Genomic DNA, 26,585 nt, shown 5'->3' on the forward strand with positions numbered 1-26,585 from the left:
GGGCCGGAGCGGATTCAGAGACGCCGCTGCAGCCAGCCCAGAGCCACGCTCCTTAGGGACCCCCGCCAGGGTCGGGGAGGCGGGGCGGCCGCGCAAGCTCTACCAATCAACAGCCGGCGTTCGAATTCGCATCCTGGCGAGGCCAATCGCGAGCGTCCGAGTCCGAGGGGGCGGGGAGGGGGCGGGGCCCGGCCGAGCAGTGGCGCGCGCCCCCCCGGGTGGGCCAATGGGAGCGCCTGGTGCATTTGAAAACTCCGGCGGGCGGCGGGCGGGTCTGCGCCTGCGTGGGGAGGCGCGCTCTGGGCCGGCAGGCGGCACTGGGAGCGATAGCGGCGACGGCAGCGACGGCAGCCACGGTTATGGGGAGCGGAGGCGGTGAGCGCTGGGCGCGGGGCGCGGCGGGGCGGCCTCGAGACTGAGCAGGGCTGGCTCGAGCCCTTCGGCCCGGGGTGCGTGTCTTCCCGGCGGCGACCGCCCGGAGCGCGGTTTAAATGCCCGGGAGCGCCCTGCTCCGCGTGAAAGCGGCGCGCGGGGTTTGCCACCTGTCGAGGGCCGTGAGCGCCACTCAGGTTTCCGTGGTTATTATCGTGGCTGTCCTAGAGCAAGGGGATGAGAAAAATGCGGTAAAACGCGGGGATCGGTCGCCCTGCGTTTACGCTTGGCTTTCGCAGCGTGTTAATTGATGATGGGAAGACCCAGGTGAAGAGCGAGGGGAGGGGGGCAGGAAGAAGCCCTGAGGAGGGAGTCGTGCGGGTGGGAGAGCAGCCACCTCCTGTGGGGACTGGAGGAAGGAACGGGTGGGAAACCAGGTAAATTGTAGGTGATGGGCTTCTCCTGCCTCAAGCTTCTATGTCGTCTGCTTAGAGTCAGCAAAGAGTTGCTGAAGTTGAAGTTGGAAGGACCTCCTGTGGGGAGAGAGGACACTGAGACTGGCTGGGCAGCTCTGACATCCGCAGAGCTGGGACAGGCCTGGCCTCCAAGTCCACCTTTGGCTTCTCTGCAGGGTGGACCCTCCTAGTTTGGACTCGAAAACCAGACTGTTCAAGTCCACAGATCCTTATTAACATTATGCATTTTAGTCATGTGTGCAGATAGAAGCAAAGAGATCAGTAAGGGTCAAGGCGCCTCCCTGAGAGTGAAATGCAAGGCTAACCATCATCAGCGTTGGCTGCTTTTTCCCCCTTCCTGGTTGTCATCTGGGCTCTGGATCAGAAGGTTTCCCAATAGCCAGGTTACATGATTACTACTCACCATCAATGTTTATTGAATATTTGAATGAATGATGATGTCTTCTGTACCACTACTACTCCTTTATTTAATCTTTGTTTAGGACTGTAAATATGGCTGGGGCAGAGGTCAGTAACTGTTAAATCATGTTCAGATGTAACTTTTCATATCAGCACAACTCGTTTCCAACACATCACTTAGACCATTCTGATTTTTTTTCTTAAGTGATCCACTGTAGGTGTGCCAAGTGTTTCTGTTATCCTACAAAGCGGAGAATAAGAAGGAGACCCCGAAACCTAACAATCTTGAGTCTCCCTGAAGATGTGCTCTTTCATATCCTGAAATGGCTTTCTGTTGGAGACATCCTCGCTGTCCGAGCTGTAAGTTGTCAGATGAAAATAGTGTCAGGCCTGGCATCATTGGTTATATTGTACCATGAAGGCTTCGTGTCTTAAATGTCAGAACAAAAACTTTGGCTACAAATGAAGGTAGAGGAAACAACGGTGATATTGGTAATAGATGCCTGAGGTTGTTCTGATTGCAGGAAAGCTAAAACGTAGGACAGCAAGGTTTGAGTCTGCTCATTGTAGTGTTTATTTTGACAGAGAAAATACCCTTTTATGACAGTGAAATTTGCATCCCTCAAGAAATAAGATAGTATTAAGAAGAAAAATAGTATGTTCTTGAGGACAAAGCCCACGTAATATTCAGCACTGAAAGGGACTCTGGGAGTTATTTTGCAGATTTTGGAACTGAAGCCTCACTTTGAGCGATTTAACCAAGGGCATACAGCAAATTAGTGGGGGAACACCAATAAGAACCCACTTCTCTGACTCCCAAACCTGCCTCCATTGCATTCATAATATCCATGGGTGCTGAATTTCCAATGGCAGTGGAAGCTTTAGCACTTAAAATGCTCACCTGTGCTCAGGGCCCCCTGCCTGGACACTTCCTGCTATCACCCAGGACAGAAGTCCTACCTGAGGCTGCTGTCATGTGTTTCAGTCTTTTCTGAGAGCCCCCACTGACCTGCAGGCTCCAGCTGTGCTCCCACTAGCAAGACCCTAAGTAGAGGAGCTCAAAACAGATTTCTGACCTACCTGTTCCCATTAGAGTTGGTTTCCCTGATCCTTGTAGGTATTATAGCATTATATCCCCTTTCTCAGCCTAGGTGCTTATTCCCCCTTCCGGGACCACTGTCCCCATCTTTAGAGCCACAGAGAAAGTTGTTTCTGGGCTCTTTTCTCTGTTCAAAGCAATTGTTAGTTACTCTGATACACAGAGGCTAGGCCTTTACTACTAGGGTGGGGAGGGAAACAGGACACCCTACATCTGTCTACAACCTGTCTTCAAGAGCTCCAGAAGTGGGGCTTCTGGGAGGTCCCTTGATTAACTGCCACTCCCCCACTTCCATTGTTCTTCAGGTGCACTCCCACCTGAAGTACCTGGTGGATAACCATGCCAGCGTGTGGGCATGTGCCAGCTTCCAGGAGCTGTGGCCTTCTCCAAAGAACCTGAAGCTCTTTGAAAGGTATCTCTGCACCCTGAGAAGAGCGTGGCTTTCTCCCACCTTTGGGCCTCCCTGCTATGCCAGTCTGTGTCTCAAGGCCTGACCTGGGAATGATTTTCCTCTTGCTTGTTGCTCCCGCCAACACCTTATCCCCCAGGGAGTGACTGAGGGCTGTCGACCTCACCCATCGAGTCACACAACTTCCAGCACAGTCATGGGTCATCCACACCACCAGCACAGGCCTGACTCTCATTAGTCACAGCGGTGCTTCTGAAGGGTCCACTTGAGCTGTGACCCATTGTGTGTGACTCAGGTGCAGGTCACCTGCATGTGGAAACTTTCCTCAGCCCTCTTCTTTTGGTCAGAACAATGCGATTTGAATCCTATTACATTATACTGACTGGCTGATCCCACCTCCCCGGCCGGGGTTGGGACCTAGAGGAAGGGCCGGAGGGGCTGCAAGCTGCAGTGTGCCAGTGGTCACAGGCAGGCTGCCTGAGACATAGTCCACCAACCACACAATTTACCCGTTTAAAGTGTACAACTCAATGGTTTTTAGTATGCTCACAGAGTTGCGCAATCATCAACACTATCTAACTTTAGGACATTCTCATGACCCCCAAATGAAACCCCATAACCATTAGCAGTCACTCCCTATTTTCCCTATAGTAACGCAAACCCTATGCAGCCACTAATCTGCTTTCTGTCTCTATGGATTTGCCTATTCTGGACATTTCATATGAGTGGAATCATACAACATGTGGCCTTTTGTGTCTGTCTTCTTTCACTTAAGTGTGTTTTCAAGGCTCATCCATGTTGTAGCATGTCATGGATAATTGATATTTAGCTGCATTGCCAAAAAAATTTTCTGTTCAGAAAATAGGTACTGTAGTTTTAAGTGCTGTGGTGGAACATAACCTTTATGGAATAAAATCATGTGATGTTTCATGTTCTTAATGTTCTAGGGCTGCCGAAAAAGGGAATTTTGAAGCTGCTGTGAAGCTGGGCATAGCCTACCTCTACAATGAAGGCCGTAAGTCCTCGTGGGGCTGGTGCTGGGGCTGGCGCTGGGGCTGGCCTCACCCCACTTGGTACTGACGTTTCAGAACAAGCACGAGGGACTTCCCTGGTGGTCCAGTGGTTAAGACTCTGTGCTTCCACTGCAGGGGGCACAGGTTAGATCCCAGGCTGGAGAACTAAGATCCCGCATGCTTCGTGGTGTAGCCAAAAACAAAAAACCTAATAGAACAAGCATGAGCCCTTGCCCGTGTCAGCAGTTTAGTCGCTGTTCTTGCTGTGTCTGGCTGTGTACCGTCCCCCCTGGGGGGCTTGTGCCAGAGGCGTCCTGCTCAGGGACCCATGGATGAAGTTTGATTTTGTAGTTTGGGGGAGTTGCCTCTTTTTTTAATGAACCATTAATTTCGGTTGACAACGAGTGACTCTGAGCAGAGCCTCAGAATGGGGGCTACTCAGGCAAGCCAGCCCTCCCTGGCTGCCTAGTTAACACCACAGCCCATGCATAGACCCCGGCTTCTCTCCTTGGCCACAGCTCATCTGAGGAACCTGGGGCAGCGGTCAAAGCGTGCCTGATGCCAAGTGTCAGTAACACAGGGAGCCAAGGCTCCAAGTGGGAGGCAAGTACAAACAGGTCAAAGCCAGCCTGGTACCTAGATTCCTTCACCCCTAAGGGGGAGGTGCTCCTCGAAAGAACCCGGTGCGGCCCTCTCTCCCAATTGCTGCCTGTCTGCTGAGCACACTAAGGAGCGAGCCTGCAGTTCGTCCTGTCCCAGCTCCCAAGATGCATAAAGACTTGGGTATAGTTGCCATTTTTCTGCTTCTAAAAGACCTGGCATCTTGCTGAGAGGTCACCCCGGTCACAGCTGGTTGACAGGACTGTTGGACCTGCAGACGATGAGCAGTCCTGCGCCCACCCTCCTGTCAGATGGCTTTGCCCAGACGAAATTCACACACCACTCAGCTCACCTGTATAGTGTGTACAGTCCAGTGGTTTGGGTATCTTCACAGAGTCGTGCAGCCATCACCACTCATTTTGGAGCCATCATCTCATTACCTCACAAAGAAACCCCCTACCTGTTAACAGGGGGCTGGGCAGCAGTTCCCCACAGGAGGGAGGATGGGCATCTGATGCCTCCACGGGGGGGGGACCTTCCCAGATCTTCGGAATCCAGGCCGCTGGGAGGAGCCGCAGGGCACTTGGTTCACAAAACATGGGAAGAAAAGGGAGGAGCCCCCATCCCAGCTCTTCTGTCCTAAAACACCAGCAACTTCACGTTGTAGCGGCTTAAGGCTTTAAACTTTCCAAAAAGACTGGGGAACTTCCCACACCCCTCCTCCAGAGACATCCTGGGCTGTGTTCTGTCCGTCTCTTCAGTGTCTGTGTCCGATGAGGCCCGGGCGGAAGTGAACGGGCTGAAGGCCTCTCGCTTCTTCAGTCTCGCGGAGCGCCTGAATGTGGGCGCCGCACCCTTCATCTGGCTCTTCATCCGCCCACCTTGGTCGGTGTCCGGAAGCTGCTGCAAGGCCGTGGTTCACGAGAGCCTCAGGATGGAGTGCCAGCTGCAGAAAGTGAGTCCTGGCAAGGGGTACAAGTAGGGCAGGCCGTGCTAGGCGGGCTGAGCCCCGTAGGGTCCCGGGAGGTGAGAAAACCTTGAGGGGAGATGCTGTGGACCATGTAAAGTCAGGGACCCGAGGGCAGTGGAGGCACAGAAAACAGTGCAGATGTGGGAGCATCTGCTAACGACTAGCAGGAGAGGAGGCCTCGGAGCCAGGGTCAGGGGAATCGGGTGAGGGGCTGGGCTGCAGACGGGTTGACTGCTGGAAAGGCAGGACTGAGGCTCTGTGAAGCAGTTGGCAGAGGCCTGGAATCAGGGAGCGGTCCTCTGTGCAGAGGGGCTGGGCAGGGAGCAGGAAGACCCACACCCGGAGGGACAGCCCCTGGGAAGTTCTGTCCGCTGACAGTCACCCCTCCTCCTCCACCTCCTTTCTCTAGACTCACAGAGCATCCATACTGCACTGCTTGGGGAGAGTGCTGACTCTTTTTGAGGTGAGTCCCCTCTGCCATCCCACGGGGCCCTGCGTTGTTTGGCGTCCTGGCCCGGGTGAGCACGCAGGGCACAGCGGGTCTGCATTTTTGTGCTGCTCGCCTTTCTGGCAGCTTCAAGCACCAAGAACCAGGAACTGCGTGAAAGGCAGCAGAAGGGGGCTTCCGGGGTTCAAAGCCAAGATGAGCCCTGTCTGTGAGACTGTGTGGAGCCAGGAAGAGTGTCTGAGCAGGACAGGACCCCGGGTCTATTTGTTTCACGGCTCTGCTACTGGCGGCTCCCTCCCACTCCTCACGCAGACCTCTCTACTTAGTAAGCCTTGTGATTCGGGAACCCCCTCTGCAGCAGTCTTGGGGGAGGTGGTGGCTCCTGGTGCTAGGTGCTCTGACAGCAGCAGGGAGGGACACTTACTATGAGCGAGGAGCTGGAAGATCTTGGGAAACCCTCCCCCATCACCATCCGGGCAGTGCCAGGAGCCAAGTCCAGCACAAACCTCGTGCAGGAGGAAGCAGGGCCTGAGGGCAGAACTCGTGGGCTTGCCTTCACGAGTTCGTTGTCAAATCGTGTATCTTCAGACAAGTTGTTTTTACTCTAATGTAGTTAACTCATTAAAGATGAGAACAGTATATGTGATTACTCAGAGGTACTTATTCTAGGATGAAGAGAAACAGAAGCAGGCCCGGGACCTGTTTGAAGAGTCTGCTAACCAGGGGTGTTTGACCAGCTCGTACCTCCTCTGGGAAAGTGACAGAAAGATGGATGTGAGTGGGCCTAGGTCTGGGGAAAGAATGGATTATGTTGGCCAAAGGCACAATCTCCAGAGTAGCCCTTGGCAAGGTTCTGCCACCGCAGCCGGGGTCCTCCTGGGGCTCCAGGAGCTGCTGGTCATGGGGCTGCTCTCAGCACTGCCCCTGAAACGACCACCACCATTTGGGGGATAAAGGGCTGGGAAGAAAGCACAGTTGGGGACCCTCTGGAGGTGTCAGGGGGAACATTTAAGAAGACTATGGGTTGGTTCTGAGTTTCTCCAGAGACATGACCATGTAAGGGCATGGTGACTCTCCCGTTGACAGATGTCAGATCCCGGACGATGCCTCCACAGCTTCCGGAAACTCAGGGACTTTGCTGCCAAAGGCTGCTGGGAAGCGCAGGTGAGCTGGGAGCTGGCCTTTGTCCTGACATCTCCTCTCGTGGGGACCGTGGGGGCAACACTGCCGGGTTCCCACCCAGGACGCAGTAAGAGTGGCCCAGGGTTTGGAACTTAGTCTAAGGGAGTTTTCAGCTCTAGGGTGTGCGGGGAGGAGAGCCCAGAAGCACTTTCCTCATCTCTGCCCGTTGCATCTAAGACAGCCAGCCACTTAATTTCTAAGTGCTGTGGACTACATCTGTATCAAAATTTATACAGCTCCCTAAAGTTGGCCTGTAGGGAAAGCATCTTGGCAACAGAACTTAGAGCTCCTTAGAGCAGATTGGCGTGTGGAATGCTGTCCTCTTCTCATTATCTGACCTGCTCACCAGGTTGTCCAGTGTTGGAACCAGGACATCAGGGGTCTGTAATTGGCGTTCTCCAGACACTCTCCCTGTGTAGCTGTAAAGTCATTATTTCAAGACACATCAAAGAAAGTCCCCCTTTGCCAAGCTGGCAGACGCTTGCTCTTGTCACCCCATCAAGTTGGGGGCTGAGAGTCATCTGCCCTTAAAAGCTAGGGAAGAAATCACAAAGAGGGATGGCCCACCTGACACATCACAGGACGTTGTAATGTTTATGTCCAAGAAGGCACTTAACAAGTTTACAAGAAATACAACAATGAACAATGTGGTTCTAGTTCAAGCTCAGACTAATCAATAAGAATAGTAAGGCCCTGTAGAAGTTCATAGGGCCTCAGTATACTCAAAAAAGAGGAAATAAATACAAGCAGTCAAAATACGGAGCAGGTTTGACCTCTCTGCTAGTCAAAAAGGCACACGTTTAAAGAGATCGTGGCTGATCACACTCGCAAATCATATACACGTAGTCTTTGTGTTTTTGAGTGGATAGCTAGTAACTTCTGAAAATACACTTCGGCTTTTTTTTATTGTTTTTTTGGGGGGTTTTTTGGCTGTGTTGGGTCTTTGTTGCTGGGTACGGGCTTTCTCTAGTTGAGACAAGCAGGGGCTACTCTTTGTTGCGGTGCGCGGGCTTCTCATTGTCGTGGCTTCTCTTGTTGCAGAGCACATGCTCTAGAGTGCAGGCTCAGTAGTTGTGGCACACAGGCTTATTTGCTCCACGGCATGTGGGATCTTCCTGGGCCAGGGATCGAACCCGTTTCCCCTGCATTGGCAGGTGGATTCTTAACCACTGCGCCACCAGGGAAGCCCTGAAAATATACATTTTTAACGATAGCAGTTTTTGCCAGCAAACATGTGATAAAATAGTGTTCCTATGAGTGTGTGTGAAAATGCGCGCAGGAATTTCAGAAAGCGCCTGGGCACAGGTAGCGCCTGTGGGTCGACTGCGTGAGCAGAAGGTGCACAAGACTGCACAAAGGTGACCCTCAAAGTGACAAAACCAACAGAAACCCCCTCAAAGGAAGAACAAGGAAAACACGCTTACAGAAGTCTCCTATCACAAAGAACCACGTTATCGTTAGGCAGGCAAAGAAAAGGTAACATGTGTGTTCTGTGATCACAAATGCACATGCACACTGCTACAAGTGCATAGAAAACTCTGGAAGGAAATACGTAGAGATGGTCGACAGTAACCACCGAGGGCCTGGTGGGCCCCGGCGGGTCCTGAGCAAGGTGCTCGTGCATCTCATTCAATCCTCATGGCATCTGCCGAAGCTGCTGCTGTCGTGCCATTTGGTGAAAAGGGAAACTGAGGTGCAGTGAAGCCCCCAGTTCGCCTGTGGTCACACATAGACCCAGGTCTTAAAGCTGGGTCATTCGAGCCCCCAGTCAGCTCTCGGCCGCTGTGCTACGTGGCCTCCCCCAGAGCATCAGCTTTCACTAGGGAGTGGTGAGCAGAAACAAACTTAATTTAAAAGAAAATGCTGGCAGAAGACTGGAATTGGCCGTGGAGCTGTGCCGGGCAGGAAGTCAACTGACATCCCATTATGCACCTTTTGTCCCTTTTAAAATGTTCTATTGTGATATATTATTTATTTCCGAAAGATTAAAATCTTGGCCCTCCTGGTTTCAGAAGGCTTAGAAGGTTTAAGTGGGCCAGTGTATGTACAGGCAGAATCCTCCTCGCGTTCAGAAGCAGGAACCTCAAAACCCCCTGCTCATCCCTCGAGTCTTTTCGTCCTCAGCTGTCTCTAGCCAAAGCCTGTGCACACGGAAACCAGCTCGGACTGGAAGCGAAAGCCTCCAACGAGATAGTCTGCCAGCTGTTCCAGGCCTCCCACGCTGTCAGTAAGCAGAGGGTCTTCTCTGTGCAGAAGGGACTCAACGACACAATGAGGTGAGGGGTCCGAGCCAGAGCTTCCGATGAGGAGGCAGCAACAGCCGTCTCCGCGTGACAGGGTCTGTCTGTTGTTTCAGCTGAGCCTCCTGTCACAGGGTCCCTGCGTCATCAACCCCACCTGGATGTGTGTGTGTGTGTGTGTGTGTGTGTGTGTGTGTGTGTGTGTGTGTTTTCTAAAACCAGTAATGCCTAAGCTATCCAGGGCTTTGAAAAGAAAAATTTCCCACATAAATGTCTGCTCTCTCCAGTTTTCCTTTTTAAGCCTCAGACTATATTAAATCATACTAAACATCTTTCAAAAATGATGCCAAAAAACCACCTTTTCTTTCCAACCCATCATCATGCGCATCAGCGTGCGGTAGTGCGGGGGGCAGCTGCCATGTGCCTGCAGCCTCAGAACCCCCACAAACTGCCTCTTCCTGCAGGTCCATTTTCCTCCGAGGTTTGGAGATAACACACTTTTACACTCAATCACAGAACATGTTTAGAGAGTAAAATGGAAAATGTGAATAATTTTTTAAGCTTACACCAGAGATTTCAAATACATTTTAGATTTATAATGGGCAGGCTCTGGCTGTACTGCGGCAGACAAAGCCCAGCACCTGGTAAGCTCTCTTCCCTGGAGAGGCTCCATCTTTACTCACAGCAGGGGGTGCAGTGTCCTTGGCTCCCACATTAAATGTCACCAAGCTGCTGTGATTTTGAGTCCTGTGTCTGTGCTGGGGGTGGTGCCCCCTCCCCCACGCCATGCCCTCCCAGTCTGCCTTTCTTTTGGTGGCAGGAGCCGGGGGACCGTTGCTATTCCTTTTGTGTGCTGGGGGTGGGGGTTAACATAAACTTAACCTTTCTTTTCTTTTCAAGAGCTAAAGTAGTTTTATTGAAATAATATCATTTCAACCCCCCAGTTGAGCATCTTTACATTTTCCTCTATGTTAAGCAACAGCTGACTTTTTCTTCCTTTTTTCTATTGAGTTATAATTGACATGTAACATTAGTTTCAGGTTTAACCATTTTAAAATGTACAGTTCCATTGGTCTGTTTTTATAAGTCAGATCACTGAGCTTGTCAAAGGTGTCTGCGTAGGAAGCTTCCTCTTCTGCCCCTAATCCTGAAACACCTGGCCTTGCGTGTCTTCCTCCCCAGCCCGTTCCCCTTTCATCCCGCCTCCTTCTTCCCCTCCCCAACTCGGCCCCAGCACTCCCTCCTTCCCTCTGCCTGTGAAAGATGCTCCTGTCCGGGCTGACACCTGGAGTAGTCCTTCCTGTCTGCCTAGAATCACTCACCACCACGTTTCTTCTCTCTCTTGCTTCTCTTCTCCCCGTCTCCTCTCCCTTGTGCAAAAAGGCGTTCACCATGCTTGGGCATCCTTGATGTTGCATGCAGTATCCCCTTGTGACGTCTGTGTCCCTGGCCCGGCTTTTAGCCCCGTCGAGGAGGGACCCTATGTCTGTTGGCTCTACCGGCCCAAGTCCTCCATCACGGTTGCTGGGTGACTGAGAACTCCAGCACATAGGCTCAGGGAATCCTGCTTTAGCTGCATTCCTGGCTCTTGGCTCCACTGCGGAGGGTTGTGATAAATGACCCCACGGGTGAGAGTTCCTCAGAGAGAAGACAGGTTTGCAGGACGATAAACTTTGACTTTTCTCCTGTCCTGTGACCTGTCCCAGGTCCACAGAGCAGACCTGCTTTGCTCCCTTACAAGTGACGGTCCAGGCTCATCCAGTGCCTGGGGGCCCCGGGGTGGGGGAGGCAGAGTACACATATGTGCAGCCCACCTGCCTCCCAGGAACAAAGTCGGGAGTCATGGGGCCTCCCAGCCCCTTGGACAGGGTGTCTCAGCCTTGGACAGGTGCCTGGGTAAGCCAATGATGCCTAAAGTGATCGCTCACCCCTCGGGACAGATGGCCGGGCAGGAATGGGAGACGGGACACTCATGAAGGCTTGGCCTGGTTTTCAGGGATGGTGCTCTTCCCACAGGTACATTCTCATCGATTGGCTGGTAGAGGTCGCCACCATGAAGGATTTCTCAAGCCTGTGCCTTCACCTGACCGTGGAGTGCGTGGACCGGTACCTGCGGAGGCGGCTGGTGCCCCGGTACAGGCTCCAGCTGCTGGGCATCGCCTGCATGGTCATCTGCACCCGGTGAGAAGCCCCCCAGGCTGGGCCCGCAGACAGAACACAGCATGCTGGCGCTGCCCAGTTCACAGGCTGGCTTTTCAGTGGAACAAGCCTTCAGCACCCCACCTCCATATGACAGGGGTTTTCATTTTAGTGGGTGCCCACGCCAAGTGGTCCTACCCACACAGGGGTGGCAGGGCTGACCCTTGGTGTGTGGGCAGCCGCTCATCCCAACACGCGGCCTCAGGACCCAGAACGTGGCCTCTGTCGGGCAGGCTCAGGCTGGAACCCTCTTCCCCTGGCCCCTGAGGGCAACACAGCGATGAGGGAGGGTCACAGGCGGCTGCCCTTGCCAGTCCGGTTCTCAACTCTGCATCCAGAGACCTGCGTTTCATCGGTCTCATGTGCCCCCCACCCCCAACTCCCCACAGACCCCCTCCAACCACGTGGGCAGGATGCGTCCTCCTCAGAGAGGCAGCCTACCCCTACAGCAGCTCTGACTTTTCAAATCAGACCATTTTAAGTTTTACCTAAATCCACCTTTCCACCCAGTTTTGCCTTTGGACACAATGTGGATGGCAGTTCCCACCATACATTTTGCATTTTCTTGTTTTCCTAAAGCAGACTTCTACGTGGTCTGCTATCTCCCCTGGGCGGTGCTTTCCAGACCAACATCCTTATCTGTAAGGCTTGCGAGGGAGAAACAGGCTCATTGCACACAGTGGTGTCAGCTATGGACAGACTGATTTGTCTTCCGCATGGTAACCCAGAGGCTTGTGTCACTGGGATGGTTTATCTGTTTCATGACGTCATGAAGGAGGCCCAGGTCCTGACTTGCTCTCTGCTACCTGCCATGACCCCTGAGGCCACCAGGTCCACCTTTGCAGTGAGCGCAGTCATGTGGCCATGACGGGAACTGGGAAGTGGGGTCTCTAGGTGGCTGTGGAAGCAGGGTCCGTGGGCTCAGGGTCGGTGAGCAAATGCCACACGCTGTCCGGCACCTCTCACGTGTGCTCTCGGAACCCGGCGTTCCAGGTCTTGTCACCAGGGAGGGCTGAACAGACGGGTCCCCAGCCTCCCTGGATCTAAATGGCATAGTTACGTCCTTGCAATGAGAGACTGAGGTACCAGACCACAGGCTGCTGGCAATGAGATGATAATTGCTTTGAAAGATTTTTAGAAGCCGAGATGCCCCTACATCCACTCTCAAAGCAGCACCTGCCGCTGCTCCGAGCACAGGGCTTTCGCCCTCCCCACTCACATAACATCCCCCAGCGCCTGCGGTCCCTACAACTCCTGTCCTCTCTCTTGGCCCAGCCAACAGCAAACGCGGGAGCTGCAGAGTCCCCATGACAGAGCAGACAAGGGCCCGGTCCCAGTCCACCCTTGTGTGGGGAGGTGTCCTCGGCAGGCCGCTGGACTAGCGTGTTCCCTGATAGTTGGAGCTGGTGGAGAGTAGAGAACAGGGTGACCACCTGCCTAAGGACAGTCCAGTTCCCACGGCCAGACCCCGTGCTGGGTCCAGACCTTCAAACAACCTCGATCTCTGGTTCTGCTGGCTCATCTGCCTTCTGGGTTAAAGCTGTTTATACTCGCTCCATAGAAGCTGACACAAGGCAGGGCGAACCCTCATCCCTCGGGTCGTTAAGAGGATTGACCGATCATGTCATTCGTGGGTGCGTTTTGCAGAAACACCTGCATGCCTAGCAGTCCAGCAGCTCTCACTGCCACTGATCTGTAACACTAATCCCCCTTCCCTTCCAGCCCCCATGATAGGCTCATCTGACCTTTTCAGTTACCCTCAGCGGCTAGGGGCAGCCGGGTCCACTCTTTGGACCCCCCAACCCCATCACTGAAGCCTAAAGTGATCACCCCACTAAGGGGAGTGGGCTCAGTGCTCAGACCCCTTCTTAACACTCCAGGTTCATCAGCAAAGAGATCCTGACGATCCGGGAGGCTGTGTGGCTCACAGACAACACGTACAAATACGAGGACCTGGTGAGGATGATGGGAGAGATCATCTCTGCCTTGGAAGGAAAGATTCGAGTAAGTGGCCACTCGCTTTTTCCTTTTGAATCAAAGTTGAGGTCACGTGAGGGCATGGGAAGGGCAGAGGGTATCTGCATGGCTTTGAGCTTCCCTGCTCTGGGAAGCCCTCCTGGACCCAGAGGGCGCGAGGCCACAGCTGTTTGGCATGCACAGCGGTCAGGCCAGATGCTGGGCTGACCACACCGAGGGTGGTGTTTCTAAGGTCCAGCCTCCCCACCGAGTGGGTGGAGGGGCCCTCTGTGTGCTGAGACCCCACGTCCGCCTCCCCGTTCCCTCTAGGTCCCCACTGTGGTCGATTACAAGGACGTCCTGCTGACGCTGGTCCCCATGGCGCCAAGAACCCAGCACCTGTGCAGCTTCCTCTGTGAGCTCTCCCTGCTGCACACCAGCCTGGCCGCCTATGCCCCGGCCCACCTGGCTGCAGCCGCCCTGCTCCTGGCGAGGCTGACACACGGGCAGAGTAAGGAGCTGGTCCTCCCCACCAGCCACTCAGAACATGGGCTGAGCCAGTGGTCCGGGGGATTCCTGGAGTCAGGAGCCAGTGCTCAAATTCAAGGGGGTTGGAGGGAGAAAAAGAAGTGTGTTCATCTCCTGGAGAAGGAAACACCAGAATGGACTAAAAGCCATTGTCTGGGGGTGAGGTTAGAGACAGTTCTAGCTTAATATTTCCCACGCTGTCGACAATGAGCACGCATGCTCTGTACCTGGGGCCTTTTCAACCCTGAGCCCTAGGAAACTCCATCCCAGAACCATCAGGGCTGTGGGGCACGAGTGGGCATCAGAACGGCCCCACTGTTCCTGCTTTCCTCCCCAGCACAGCCCTGGACCACTCGGTTATGGGACCTCACTGGGTTCTCCTGTGAAGACCTCATCCCCTGTGTCTTAAGCCTTCACCAAAAGTGGTAAGCGTGTAAGGAAGCAATTCCCCCACAGCCCCCCGGCCGTCCCCCCACACAGAGGGTGTGTCCTCAATACCGCAAGTCCAGGGGGAATTTGCTCTCACGTGAGGGCTGTCAAGACACTCAGACCTTCCCCGCGTGAGCCATGTGTCTCAGGATTGACGTTTAGAAATTCCAGGGCCATGTTGCTTATTTCATACGTTTTTAACATTTTATGTGTGGGCAGCAGCTCCCCCCAACCCAAACCTAATTCCGTGGGCAGTGGAACATAAGAAAAAATGAGACTGTCTCCCTGACCAGCGGTAATTTCAGTCTAGGACAGGTTGGCCTCCAGCTCTGGAGTTGGCAGACCGCAGCCCCGGGCACACACCTTGGCCCTTTCCCTCGCCTCCTGTCTCAGCTTGGCTGGCAGACTCGCTCCTCCCACTCCTCAGTCCCACCTGCACTCCCCACCACATGCATATCTGCTAAAGCCCCCAGGGACCTCCTCCTTTCTCCGCCAGGCCACACTGCCTCAGTGTCCCCTTCCCCGACACGAGGGTACGGGTAATTCTGCCTTTCTGCCTGTCCCCAGACGCTCCCTGGGAGACTTAACCACTTCCAGGATTCAGAACACATCTAAAAGCCAACCTCTGACCCAAGCCACAGACCCCCCTGCCAGCGTGTCCACGCCAGGCCATTCCTCCTTGTAGATTTCATTTGGTGCTTGGTGGACAAGGCCCCAGTCATCCTATCAGAGCCCTCAGGCCAGCCCATTTCTGCTTCTCTGTCCCTGCATCCCAGCAGCTCTCGGAGCCAAGGCACTTTCTTCACCTGCCCACGGTCATTGTCCCAGCCGCCTCCTGGATTTCCACAGGGCAGCCTCTGAGCATGGCGCTTCTGCTTACACCTTGGGGATGAGATCAGAACTTGGGCACGAGTCTAGAGATTCCTCTGACCAGCCCCTCTGGCCCATCTGCCACTTCTCCCCCTCCCCGCTAACACGGGGAGCCTGTCAGCATTTCCTGGGGTAGTGTGTGCACCCCGTTTCTCCTGCAGGGCCCAGACCTCGTCGCTGGTGGATAAGAGCATGGGTGACGGTGGCAGGTCAACACGTGTCTGACCCCGAGGTTGCTCAGACCAGTGCAGAGAGTCGGTGCCTGACCAGGCTGCCAAAAGCTGCTGCTTGGCTGCCTTCCTACACCCATCCCCCGCCCCCCACCGAGTTGTTTTTTTTTTCCCGATCCAGATAAACTGGAAACATATTTATTTACGAACGAAACTTTTTTTTAAAGTGTACAATTCAACAGGCTCTTGGTATATTCAGAATTGTGCAGCCGTCATCACAAACCACAATCGATTTGAGAACATCTTCCCCACCCTCAAAAGAAACCCCGCCCTCGCTACCTATTACCTTCCTGTTTCCCCTCCCCACCAGCCCCCAGCAAACACTCATCTATTTCCTGGCTCTTTCTGTTCTGGATGTTTCACCAACATGGACTCATACAACATGGGGCCTTTTGTGACCAGCCTCTCACCTACATAATGTTTCCACTGTACAAATAGCCCACTGGATGGAGGGACCACATCTTGTTTATTCAGTCGTGCACTGATGGACATTTGGGGTTTTTCTACCTTCCAGCTGTTGCGAATAGTGCTGCTGTGAATATATGTGTCCAGGTTTCTGTGTGGATCTCTGTTCCCCTTTCTCCTGGGGATGCACCTGGGGGTCAGGTGACTCGAGGAACCGCCAGACTGTGCACAGCAGTGCTGGGCTTCATTCCCATTGCTGGGCTGGTTTTGAAAATGTCTTGTCCTCTCTCACTTCAGTGAGTGGAGGCTAAAGATGGGAGCCTTTGGGGTGGAGGTGCCAGCACTGCCTGCCCCTCGCTACCCCTCACGTGTCCCTCTGTCGGCAGCTTCCACGACGATGCCCCCAAGGACTACAGGCAGGTCTCTCTCACCGCCGTGAAGCAGCGATTTGAGGACAAGCGATACGAAGAGATCAGCCAGGAAGAGGTGCTGGTGGGTGCTAGGGAGCGGAGGTCCTCGCCTGCCCCTCGGGGCCTCGGCCCTCCCTCTGACCCCGGCTTCCCCTCAGGTGCTGAGCTACGGCCAGTTGTGTGCAGCTCTAGGGGTGAAACAAGAGAGCCCAGAACCTGCGTCTTTCCTCAGCACAGGAGACATTCACACCTTCCTCAGCTCTCCCTCTGGAAGGAGAAGCAAGCGGTGAGTGAGCCCTGCAGGCCAGGCCTGGGTTCCCTCGTGACCTGTGCAGCCATTAGGGCTCCTGAGGAGCAGCAGGGAGAGAGCAGATCACCAGAAAACTGAAGCTGCGGTTGGTAGTCTCCACTGCCTACAGTACCGTCTCCTTTCCCCAGTGTGGCTCTCTGGCTCCAGCCTGGTTCCCTGTGAGGGAAGGTGGTCTTGAGCACAGGTTGAGCCCGCTCAGGCTCTGGCCCTGCCCCACGCCCGGTGTGAGCCATACGGGACTGCTCTGCTCCACCACATTGTGTCACTCCCAGCGCTCCAGCTGTGCCCTCATTGTGTGCATCCCTTTTACCCCCGTCTCTTCCATCTCAATGTCCCAGCTGTACTGCCTGGAATAACCTCCCCCTCAACCTCACCCACCTAAAGAACTATCCATCCTACAAAGTCCAGATGAGCAGGAACCTCGCCGTGCTGCTGGCCCTGCTTCTGCGAATCTGCCCTGAGCTTCTGAGGGCAGTTCCTGGGTGGCTGTGTTGTCTCTGCTCACAGCACATGGGGGCAGGGTCAGGCAGGTGCCAAGAACCAGACTGGGCCTCCCAACACTGCTGCCTATGACCCGGCTCCCGGCTCTCCCACCGCACAGGAAACGGGAGAACAGCCTCCAGGAGGACAGGGGCAGCTTCGTCACCACGCCGACCGCAGAGCTGTCCAGCCAGGAGGAGACACTGCTGGGCAGCTTCCTGGACTGGAGCCTGGACTACTGCTCCGGCTACGAGGGCGACCAAGAGAGCGAGGGCGAGAAGGAGGGTGATGGTGAGTGCCAGGGCCGGAGACCACCTGGTGCTGCCCCAGAGGAGACAGCGGGCAGGAGGGCCCCCAGCCTGAGCTGCAGGAGAGTGTGTCCAGACACAGGTAGACATTAGAGAGCAGAGCCCCTGGAATACCAGCCCACAGGGAGGATAGGATGTGGGCCCAACCTGCGCCCACCTCCAGCTGGACCTGGGCTGGTGGAAGGACCTCACCAGGTCAGGGACAGAGGAACAGACCTTTCTAGAAGGTTGTGTGAGATGTGCCCTCTGCTGGGCTCTGTCCCTCAGGCACCTGTCCAGGGCAGGCTGCAGGAGGCTCTGGACCCATGTCTCGTCAGCCATCTGCACAGGAAGCCCAGTTCGATAGCTTCTGTTGATTTTCCAACTGCTATTTTTTTGTCCACTGAGGGGATTAACTAAATTATTAGATGGCCAGTTTGTTGTCACTTCCTACTGTCCCCTAAGTCACATTGGGTATTACCCCAAGTTTGAAAGGAGACACTTCACCCCCAATTTCTTACGTAAAGGAAAGGGGACTGTCCAGCGAGGTTCAGGATGTGTGGCCAAGAGCTGGACCCTGGGCTCCCCTGGGTCCTGACTGGGCACGGGGTCACCCCAATGCTCAGGCTATGGTCTGACCTCTTCCCCATCTCCCATAGTGACGGCTCCCAGCGGTGTCCTCGATGTCACTGTGGTCTACCTGAACCCGGAACAGCACTGCTGCCAGGAATCAAGCGATGAGGAGGCCTGCCCGGAGGAGGAGGGGCGTCAGGACACACAGGCGTCGGCACCAGGCAGCCAGACACCTTGGACCCCAGGGCTCGAGCGCCCTCTGTGTAGCAGGAGGGGGCCAGGCAAGGACATCACGACCTCAGGGTACTCCTCTGTCAGCAGCACGAGTCCCACAAACTCCGCAGATGGCTTGGGGGGCCTTCCCCGATCTACCTCAGTACTGTCCCCGGGCAGCGACTTGAACACACAGCCTTGCCACCATCACGCGAGGAAGTCGTGTGTACAGTGTCGTCCCCCAAGCCCCCCGGAGAGCTGTGCTCCCCAGCAACAGGTGAAGAGGAAAAACCTGTCTGCCCACAATGAGGAGGAGGAGGACATGAACTTGGGCTTTTTGAAGCTGTGAGTGTGTCAGTGTGTTTGCTGCAGTGAATGTTTGCTGAAGTGAATGTTTGCTGAGGGAGGGCTGCTGTTGCACTAGGGAGGGGGAGGGGGGGCGCTGGAGATGGATCCCTGTAAACCCCTGGTGGCAGTCACACGGGGAATAGAAAGGAGAACTTGGGGCAGTAAGTTTCTTTCTCCAGGGGAGCCCATTGCGAGCCATCAGAATGTCTAAATCACAACAAAAACTCAGTTCCTTCTCTCTGGAAAGTTTAGCCTCAAAGCAATCATGCCATACTGTGTGAAGCCTATTTCTCTGTCCCCTCCCATGTTTGTCCTGCTTTCTCTGGGAAACTTAAGCCCACGTCCTGAACTTCCCAGCCCCACGGAGCCCCAGGCACTCCGGGAGCTGAGAGCTTTCACAGTTGAGAACATGTGTGACCCAGGTATCCTGGCACAGCTCACCCCCTCCCACATTTATCTGGTTCGGGGTTCCAGGGGGAGCCAACAGCTGAGCACACCATCCCTGCGCCCACATTGGCCTGCCCTGCCCCAGGCAGCCGTTCCTTTCCTCACTGGGTGGTGGGTCCTATCGTGAGGGAACTCTGCCCCGCGGATTGTTTTGGACTGCGTGTGAATACCGGGCAAGTGGGCCCTGACATTTTTGCAGGCCAGGGCCTTGATGTCTTGGTCACAGGCTCTCTTTCTCCCATATTCTCAGCTCATTTTAGAAATCTGCCCCTTCTCCTGCGATGGTTTGTCTGTGTCCCCAACAGATGATGTCTGTATGAACTTCGGAATGTCTGGGCCATTTCTTTCCCTGTCTTTATTTCCATCCTCCATCCCTCTAAGATAAAAAACAAAAGAAAAATTAAAAATAGAAGGTATTAGGGCTTCCCTGGTGGCGCAGTGGCTAAGAATCCGCCTGCCAATGCAGGGGACACGGGTTCGAGCCCTGGTCCGGGAAGATCCCACATGCTGCAGAGCAACTAAGCCCATGCGCCGTAACTACTGAGCCTGTGCTCTAGAGCCCGCGAGTCACAACTACTGAAGCCTGCACGCCTAGAGCCCGTGCTCCACAGCAAGAGAAGCCACCGCATCGAGAAGCCCGCGCACCTCAAGGAAGAGTAGCCCCCGCTCGCCGCAACTAGAGAAAAGCCCGCGCACAGCAACAAAGACCCAACACAGCCAAAAATAAATAATAAATAAAATAAATACATTTTTAAAAAAACATTAAAAATAGAAGGTATTAATTTTTAAAAAATTCTCAACATTATTTAGGCTCAACTAAAAAAAGAAAATTTGATTCAAACCCCTCAGTGCTATTCTGACACTGTATGCAAAACCAATTTTCCCAGAGAGGTTAGCCAGAAAAAAAAATAAATGTTATTTGTAACATCTGAGTTGACCAAGATACAGAAGAGCAAGATGTAGAGGACCTGTTTGTTGGGTGAGGGTGGATCTGCTTTGAGTTCCTGAGAATAATGACCCCAGGAACTTGGGATCTGACGAAGACTGACCCTGACCTCTCTCCCCTGCTGACACACTCACCCTGATAGCTTTTGCTTCCTCTCGAAAATGTCAGAAAGAACCACTTAGCCAGGAGTGTCCCCCAAATGCTCTTGAACCAAAACGACAGGGACAGGGAGATGCTGACTCCATGAGGCTTTTCTGAGTGTTGATTTCCCTGTAGGAGCTCTTTTTGCTACTGTAGTAGAATTCTGACCACCCTGGGTCAGGCATGGTTGAGTAAGGGAATCCCAGCATAGGGATTGCAGACCTCCCTGTTGACTGTGTGCCCCTAGGCATGTGTAAGCCTCAGCCCCATCTGTAAGAGGGGGCAATAATACCTATCTCACAGGGGTGTTGTGAGGATTAAATGTGATGAGGGTAGTAGCAGCTGCATGATGTGCATGACTGAACTGCCTTCTCCCACTCCAGTGGGGACCTAGTACCACCTGACCGTGGGGTGGGGTGGGGTCTCCCTGAATCTTCTAAGCACTGACTGAAGCCCTCTCCCCTCCCCTCCTACCTCACAGAGAATCTCATTTTAGTCAGAATGCTGTCGGCCTCCCCGCACTAGGCAAGAAAATAGGCCACTACCGATGGAGGGGCCCACCCTAAGGGCACTTCCAGGGCTGCCTGGGTCCTGACCCCCTTCCCCTTCTCTGCCTGGCACCCTCAACTCCCCTCCTTTGTGTCTCTGTCCTCTGCTGCAGCACCTTCCTATCAGCAACTGTGAAATGGACACCTCGCCAACTTGAAACAACCCCTCCCAGGTTTGTCACCCGTCCTGCTCTCCCCTGAGATTTCTTGGCCCCTGAGGGGTTGGCATTCATCTGTTTTTCCTGTTATCTCCAATTACAGTGGACCCTGCTGCCCGCACCACTCCTCCCAGCCAGCATCTGTCCCCACAATCCCTCCTCGCCAGGTGTCTCCTGATTCTCTGAAGGCCCCGTTCCCCCATCCCGCAGACATTCCCTCCTGGGATAGCCTCCTCTGGTTTCTGTGACACCAGGCTCTGCTGTCCCTCCACCTCTCTGGGCTCCAGCTTCCCCTCACCTGTCCCCATCCATGCACACCTGCCCCACCTTGGACCAGCTTGCCCAGTCCCATTGCTCCATGTGCCACATCCTTGGCTCCTGGGCTTCATCCGCCTCTGCCCAGGTGCCCACTGATGCCTCCCCTGGATGTCATCACCCACCTCACCAACATATCCAAAAGTGGACACTCCCTCCTCCCTTGTCCCTGCTCCCAACACACATGTCATCCTCACTTCTAGCGACTGCAGTAAATACCTACTGGGCCCCTCCATGTGCCTTGCCCTGTGCTAGGTGGCCCGGGGTCAGCAAGGCAGCAGGGCCCTGCTTTAGAGCGCCTTCAATACAAAGACGAAGCCAACCGTTAAGCGATCACAGGTGCCACCATCTACCTGGTTATCCAACCCAGAAGCCTGAGCGTCACCCGAGGTCCTCACCCGCTTCCCCTCCGCTGCTCCCGGCCCGAGCTCAGAACCGGCGTCACTCCTTGGACCCCGCGGGACGGGGGGCGCCTTGAGGCGGGATCTTCATCGGGTAGGGCGGGCCCTGAACTCTGGGCTCGGGATTGGGCAGTCCGGCCGGAAGGGGCGATCTTCTAGGCCGGAAGGGGCGGGATTTTGCGGTGGCGGCAGATCGTGAAGAACGGCTACCGCGTTCATGTTGCTTGCCGGCAGCTCGCGCCGGTGGGTCCAGCGCCGCTGGAGGGGGCGGGAGGGTGCGCGGCCCGAGGCTGGCCAGGGTGCTGAGCCTCTGGTGCGTCCTTTCCAGGCTAGTGGCCGAGCTGCGTGACGCCCTGGACTCGTGCGCCGAGCGACAGCGGCAGCTGGAGCGGAGCCTGCGAGTCTCCCGGCGGCTGCTGCGTGCCTGGTACGCGGACCCCGGGACCACCCGGCTAGGCCTCCCTCGGACCGTCAGAACCCCGCTTAGAGACCCCGGGCCGGGAGGCCTGGCCCAGCGCTCACTTCCGAGTTGCGGGTTGTCAGTGCTCCCCGCTTTTCCTGCAGGCTCTGAGGCTGCGGGTCTGCCCCTAGGCCAGGCGGCCCTGGGGGCCTGTTGGGCCCGGGCAGTGCCTCCTGGCCGTGCCACGGCTGCCTTGTGTCTTCGCAGGGAACCAGCCGAGACCCTGGCTCCGGAGCCAACCCCAGGGCCAGAAACTAATGAAGAGGCCCCATCTGCAGGTAAACCTCAGCCACCCACCTTCTCCAGGTGCCGCCCCTGGTCTGTCTTCTGACATGCAGTGGTGAGGGACCTTTACATGACTCTTGGTTTTTGCAGCATGCGCACCCAGCCCGCAAGACCTCAAGGAGCTGGAGCTTCTGACCCAGGCACTGGAGAAGGCTGTACGGGTGCGAAAAGGCATATCAAAGGCTGGAGAAGGAGACAAGGCCCCCAGCCTGAAGTCTGGGTCCATTGCCACTTCCCCTGCCACCAGAGCCTCTGCCCCACCCAGCACCTCACGCAGGGCTGGCAGCCGTGCATCAGAGACAGAACCCCCCAGGGGCATCCGCCAAACCAGGGTGCCTGCCAAGGACCTCCCTGAGCGCAGGCTTCTGTCAGTGGGGGATCAGGCCTGTATGGGGCAAGGGGTTGGAGCCACCAAGCCTGAATCAGGCCTCAGGAACGAACAAATAGTCCTGTCGGCTGCTTCTCAGGCCCCAGAAGCTTTTACACTCAAGGATAAGGGGTAGGTTTCCCAGACCCTCACTAGAGGAACTACTGTCTCTACCTGATCAGATCCTGGGCAGCAGCAGGAGTCTGGGTTTGGGGTGACAGGGAGGGCAGGGCATTGAGCTGGATGTGGGCCAGGGGAGCCCCAGGATGCCACCCCATGAGGCCCAAGCCCAGAAGCTGGCAGAGTGGAACAGCTGGCTGTGAAGGTCCCACGTTTGATGCACTGGGGCCTGTCCTGTGCCCTATCCATTTACCCACCCAGCCCCAGGGCTCCACATGAGCTCTCGAAGGCCTGGGCTCTGCTTTCTCTTCTCTCTGCCAGGTGGGACCTGGACTGGGCTGGCTCCTGTGGTCACCCTGGAAGCCCTGTCTGAGGGGTGGGTGAGCTTCATCCCTCACTGGGCTCTGAGTAGGGAGTGGGGCCTGCAGCCCCCAGAGTGAGACAGAGCTGCCCTGAGCACCGGCTTCCCTGACAGGATCCTGCTGCAGCTGCCCGAGGCCTTCAGGAAAGCGTCTTCCCGGAATTCCCGGTGAGGCTGAGTCTTGTGGCTGGGTGAAGGGGGAGGGGAGACCGGGGGAGTGTGGAGAGCAGGGAGGCTGAGGCTTCCCACTGGTAAGACTCTTCCCACGGGTCCCTCAGCTTTCTTTGCTGGGTGGCAACACTCTCCACATTAGGAGAGTCAGCCTCCCTAGGACGGCTGTAGTCACCTTAGACTCAGCCAGCGGCCTCTGAGGCTCCAAGGCACTTAGTGTCTCCAAGTCCCCATTTGTCTTTCTTGTGGAGATGAGAATAATAGTACCAGTTTCTAGAGATGTTGTAGGGGTTAAATGAGGTGGTGCCTTTTCGGGTGTTAGTGCTGTGCCTGGTACAGAGCCAGCATCCAAAACTCTTACCAGACATTTTGGTCACCAGTCACTGCTGGCTCCTCTCCCCTTTTTCCTTGAATTCTCTCCTAGCATTTCCCAGAGTGGGTCAGCTCTGTCCCCTTTTCATGGACAGTGTCCCCCTCGGTTCCCCAGGACCCCCAAAGGCCCCTCCTGACATTCAGCAGAGCCAGACACCCCAGGCTGGGGCCGATACCCTGGCCCTTGCCTACTTTTCGTGGTCCAGCCCAGCTGGCTGGAGTAACCATGTTGCTTTCTGGTTTGTGGGCTGCGCATGTGTGCATCCCAGCCTGTGGGCCCAGCTCAGCTCTACACAGACCAGTGATTCTGTGGATGCTGCTACCACCGCCAAAATGCAGTTCCTCCAGAAAATGCAGACAACTGTATCCTTGTGGGGCTTGGGGGAGTGAGGGGTGGGGGGGGCAGAGGATCTGGCTCTAAACCTGGCGAGTCTGAGGAGGAGCAACTCCAGGAAGGGCCAGAGCTACTCCAGCACCTAGCCCTTGGGGAAAGCGGAGGGGCCTGACCACAGGGGACTTTCCCTGACCCGCATGCAGTCAGGCTGGCCTGGCTCCAGGCTCAGTGCCACCGAGGTGGAGGCGGAGGTGCGGCACCTGCAGAAGGCCTGCTTGCTGCTAAGACTTCGAATGGGGGAAGAGCTCACGGCAGGTTAGTGGGCCCTTAGTCACGTCTCTGGTCAGGGTGGGGAGGGCTTCAGGACCGGTGTGGACCTGACCTGCTCCCCCTGGCTCTCATGTAGACCCCAAGGACTGGATGCAGGAGTACCACTGCCTGCTCACCTTGGAGGAGCTGCAGGCCATCGTGGGGCAGTGTCTCCACAGGCTGCGGGAGCTGTGCACAGGTGAGGCCTGCCCCGCCCGTGCTGAAGTCTGGTTGGGATCAAAGTCCCCTAGCCACGGGGTGGTGTTGGGACTTTAACAGCAGCCTGGGAGCGGAGGCAGGCAGGCAGGCAGGCCGGCCCTTCCCTGTGTCTCCCCACTGCATTCTGAGTTCTCTGCAGTTGTGCTGTGGAGCTGGCCAGCACAGCACCCCTGCTCCAACCTCTCTCCCGACACACAGATCCCACCACTGAGTAGCTTACTTATTTATCTAGTTATTGAAAAAGTGCCTTGTGACAGTCAGAGAGGTACTGGCAGATGCCTGGTATTGCAAGAGTTAGTTGTTCATGGACATTAGGGCTTCATACAGGAGGCAAGGGGAGACTTTGCACCCCCTTAAAGGGGCCTGGGGAGGAGGTGCCTGGCTGCTGCCCTGTGAGGCCGTATCTCCTGTCCTCGCAGCAGTGGTGGAACAGCAGCTGGGGCCGTGGCCTGAGGGGAGGTTCCCCAGGGCCTCCTTGCCCTGTGGAGGAGAAGCAGACCCTATCTGGAGCCCCCAGTTGCTTCTCTACTCTAGTACCCAGGAGCTGCAGACCCTGGCATCCCTCAGGCTGCGGGTGGCCATGCTGCACCAGCAGATCCACCTGGAAAAGGTACTTCTAGAGTAGGGAGTGGGTGACTGAGTGTCGGGGAGCCGTGGGCCCTGGGGAGGACTCTAGGTCTGCAGCCTCATGAGGGCTTGGCCTCAAGAGCCTATCTGTGCTCCTCCTGCCAAGACCCACCAGGGAAGGGTGGGAGCTGCTGGGCCTGTGCCCGTGTGAGGGTGCTGGAGCTTCTGGAGGAGGGATGGGCTGGGGCGTGGTGCCTCAAAGCCTGCCCTGGTTTGAGCCCGCCTCTGGGGGCCCTGGGCCAGCTGGGACAGGGCCCCCTTGAGACCTTGGTCCTGCACCACCCCCCAGGTCCTGATGGCCGAACTCCTCCCCCTGGTGAGCAAGCAGGAGCCGCTGGGGCCACCCTGGCTAGCGCTGTGCCGGGCTGTCCACAGCCTGCTCTGTGAGGGAGGCCAGCGCTTCCTCACCATCCTACGAGAAGATAAGCCTGCTGACTGAGCCCTTCCCATGGCCAGGCCCACCCCCAGTCCCCCAGAACCCTGCAGCAAAAGCAGGCTGGCTCTGCCCCTAGCCTGACTGTCAGTGAGAGCCCCCCTTCCCTAGGAGGAATCAAATGAATGGGCATTGAGGGGATTTTCACTGGTACAGTGAGCCAGGGGCCCAGAGATGCCTGTACCCCCTTAGGAAACCAGGTTTCCAAGGGGTGGGAACTGCCCCCTGGCTCTTCCTGAGGAACTTAGGGCCTTTCTAATGGCTGCTAAACCTGCTGGTCAGGGCTCAGCTTGGCTTGGCTTTCCACAGGCTCAGGAGACCTGAGACTGGTGGGGGCTTTTCTTAGCTACCTCTGTTTTCTCTTGCTGTACACTTAAAAGCTACTTGTGACATTAAAACTACTTTAGAAAGTTTACATACTTAAATCATACCAAGGTGGGACTTGATGCATGTTTGTTTTCTTCTTTGTGTTTATTACTTACCAAGAATATATCAAGTATACTTACCAAGAATAGGCATATCCCTTGTGTACTGAAGGGAGGGGGCAAAGCCACTCAAGGTGGCCTGCCCTGGGGACTTGTCTCATGCACTGGCCCAAGCACACCTGAAACCTCTCCCCACAAGTGCCTAGATTTGTACCAGGCTTATCAAAAGACAAAAAAGCCACAAGCCAGTATCGCAGTGGACGGCCACTGTCTGCCCACAGCCATCTTTCCTGGCACCCATGCCCACCACCTGCTCCTGTGCCATTGCTGTGGCTGATGTGGGCCCCCCAGACTGGGTCCACCCCTCCCCTGCTCCACTGTCACCTCCAAGGCTCCTACCTCCCCTGCTGAAGGAGCCACTGTTTCTTGGAAGGCAAGAAAGTGTAGAGGTCAAGGTCACAGCCTCTGGGTTTACAAGTCACTCATCTTGGGTTTACATCATGACTTGTTTGCTGCTCTGGAACTTCCAGCAAGATTCTTGAAGACTCTGAGCCTCAGTTCCCAGTGTTGTCCCCACTGTCATACTGGGGTAGTGGTTATTACCACTGGGCTGAAGATGAATAAGATGGTGTTAGATGCTTCACAGCTCTGGACCCTGGTGAGGGCTTCGAGGCAGCGGTGTCCCTTTTATGAGCCTTTA

The 26,585-nt window shown here is 55.4% G+C and overlaps 2 protein-coding genes across 6 annotated transcripts; both read left to right on the forward strand.

Moving 5' to 3' along the window:
• The first annotated feature begins 272 nt into the window (after positions 1 to 272).
• Positions 273 to 21,341, forward strand: CCNF (cyclin F). 2 transcript variants are annotated; one of them, XM_082428386.1, is made up of 17 exons: positions 273 to 375; positions 1,453 to 1,607; positions 2,652 to 2,758; positions 3,703 to 3,770; positions 5,130 to 5,323; positions 5,748 to 5,801; positions 6,456 to 6,560; positions 6,873 to 6,950; positions 9,093 to 9,244; positions 11,225 to 11,389; positions 13,288 to 13,411; positions 13,694 to 13,874; positions 14,229 to 14,316; positions 16,212 to 16,317; positions 16,394 to 16,521; positions 17,147 to 17,316; positions 17,972 to 21,341. In XM_082428386.1, the coding sequence occupies exons 1-17, from the start codon at positions 360 to 362 to the stop codon at positions 18,445 to 18,447; spliced, it is 2,367 nt and encodes a 788-aa protein (XP_082284512.1). In that variant the 5' UTR covers positions 273 to 359; the 3' UTR covers positions 18,448 to 21,341. The 2 variants fall into 2 exon arrangements, with proteins under 2 accessions (XP_082284512.1, XP_082284513.1); XM_082428387.1 differs by having other exon boundaries at positions 16,212 to 16,311.
• Positions 21,342 to 21,550: 209 nt separating this feature from the next.
• TEDC2 (tubulin epsilon and delta complex 2) lies at positions 21,551 to 25,890 on the forward strand. Of its 4 annotated transcripts, none has more exons than XM_082428388.1 (10): positions 21,551 to 21,645; positions 21,731 to 21,829; positions 22,070 to 22,140; positions 22,238 to 22,646; positions 23,110 to 23,163; positions 23,808 to 23,901; positions 24,076 to 24,187; positions 24,279 to 24,380; positions 24,820 to 25,010; positions 25,317 to 25,890. In XM_082428388.1, exons 1-10 carry the CDS (start codon positions 21,620 to 21,622, stop codon positions 25,464 to 25,466), a joined length of 1,308 nt encoding a protein of 435 aa, XP_082284514.1. In that variant the 5' UTR covers positions 21,551 to 21,619; the 3' UTR covers positions 25,467 to 25,890. The 4 variants fall into 4 exon arrangements, with proteins under 4 accessions (XP_082284514.1, XP_082284515.1, XP_082284517.1 ...); XM_082428389.1 differs by having other exon boundaries at positions 24,823 to 25,010; XM_082428391.1 differs by having other exon boundaries at positions 24,935 to 25,010; positions 25,317 to 25,459.
• The last annotated feature ends 695 nt before the right edge of the window (positions 25,891 to 26,585 follow it).

This window comes from Balaenoptera physalus (genome assembly GCF_965194825.1).
Source record: "Balaenoptera physalus genome assembly, chromosome: 16".
NCBI classification, from domain to species: domain Eukaryota; kingdom Metazoa; phylum Chordata; class Mammalia; order Artiodactyla; family Balaenopteridae; genus Balaenoptera; species Balaenoptera physalus.

Bases quoted from the DNA above. Each gene is read 5' to 3' on its own strand.
- CCNF (XM_082428386.1), top strand. The intron at 2,759-3,702 runs GTATCTCTGCAC...TTAATGTTCTAG, and splicing joins AACCTGAAGCTCTTTGAAAG to GGCTGCCGAAAAAGGGAATT. The intron at 16,522-17,146 runs GTGAGTGAGCCC...CCCACCGCACAG, and splicing joins TCTGGAAGGAGAAGCAAGCG to GAAACGGGAGAACAGCCTCC.
- TEDC2 (XM_082428388.1), top strand. From the start codon at position 21,620: ATGTTGCTTGCCGGCAGCTCGCGCCG. The intron at 23,902-24,075 runs GTATCCTTGTGG...ACCCGCATGCAG, and splicing joins TCCAGAAAATGCAGACAACT to TCAGGCTGGCCTGGCTCCAG. The intron at 24,188-24,278 runs GTTAGTGGGCCC...GCTCTCATGTAG, and splicing joins GGGGGAAGAGCTCACGGCAG to ACCCCAAGGACTGGATGCAG.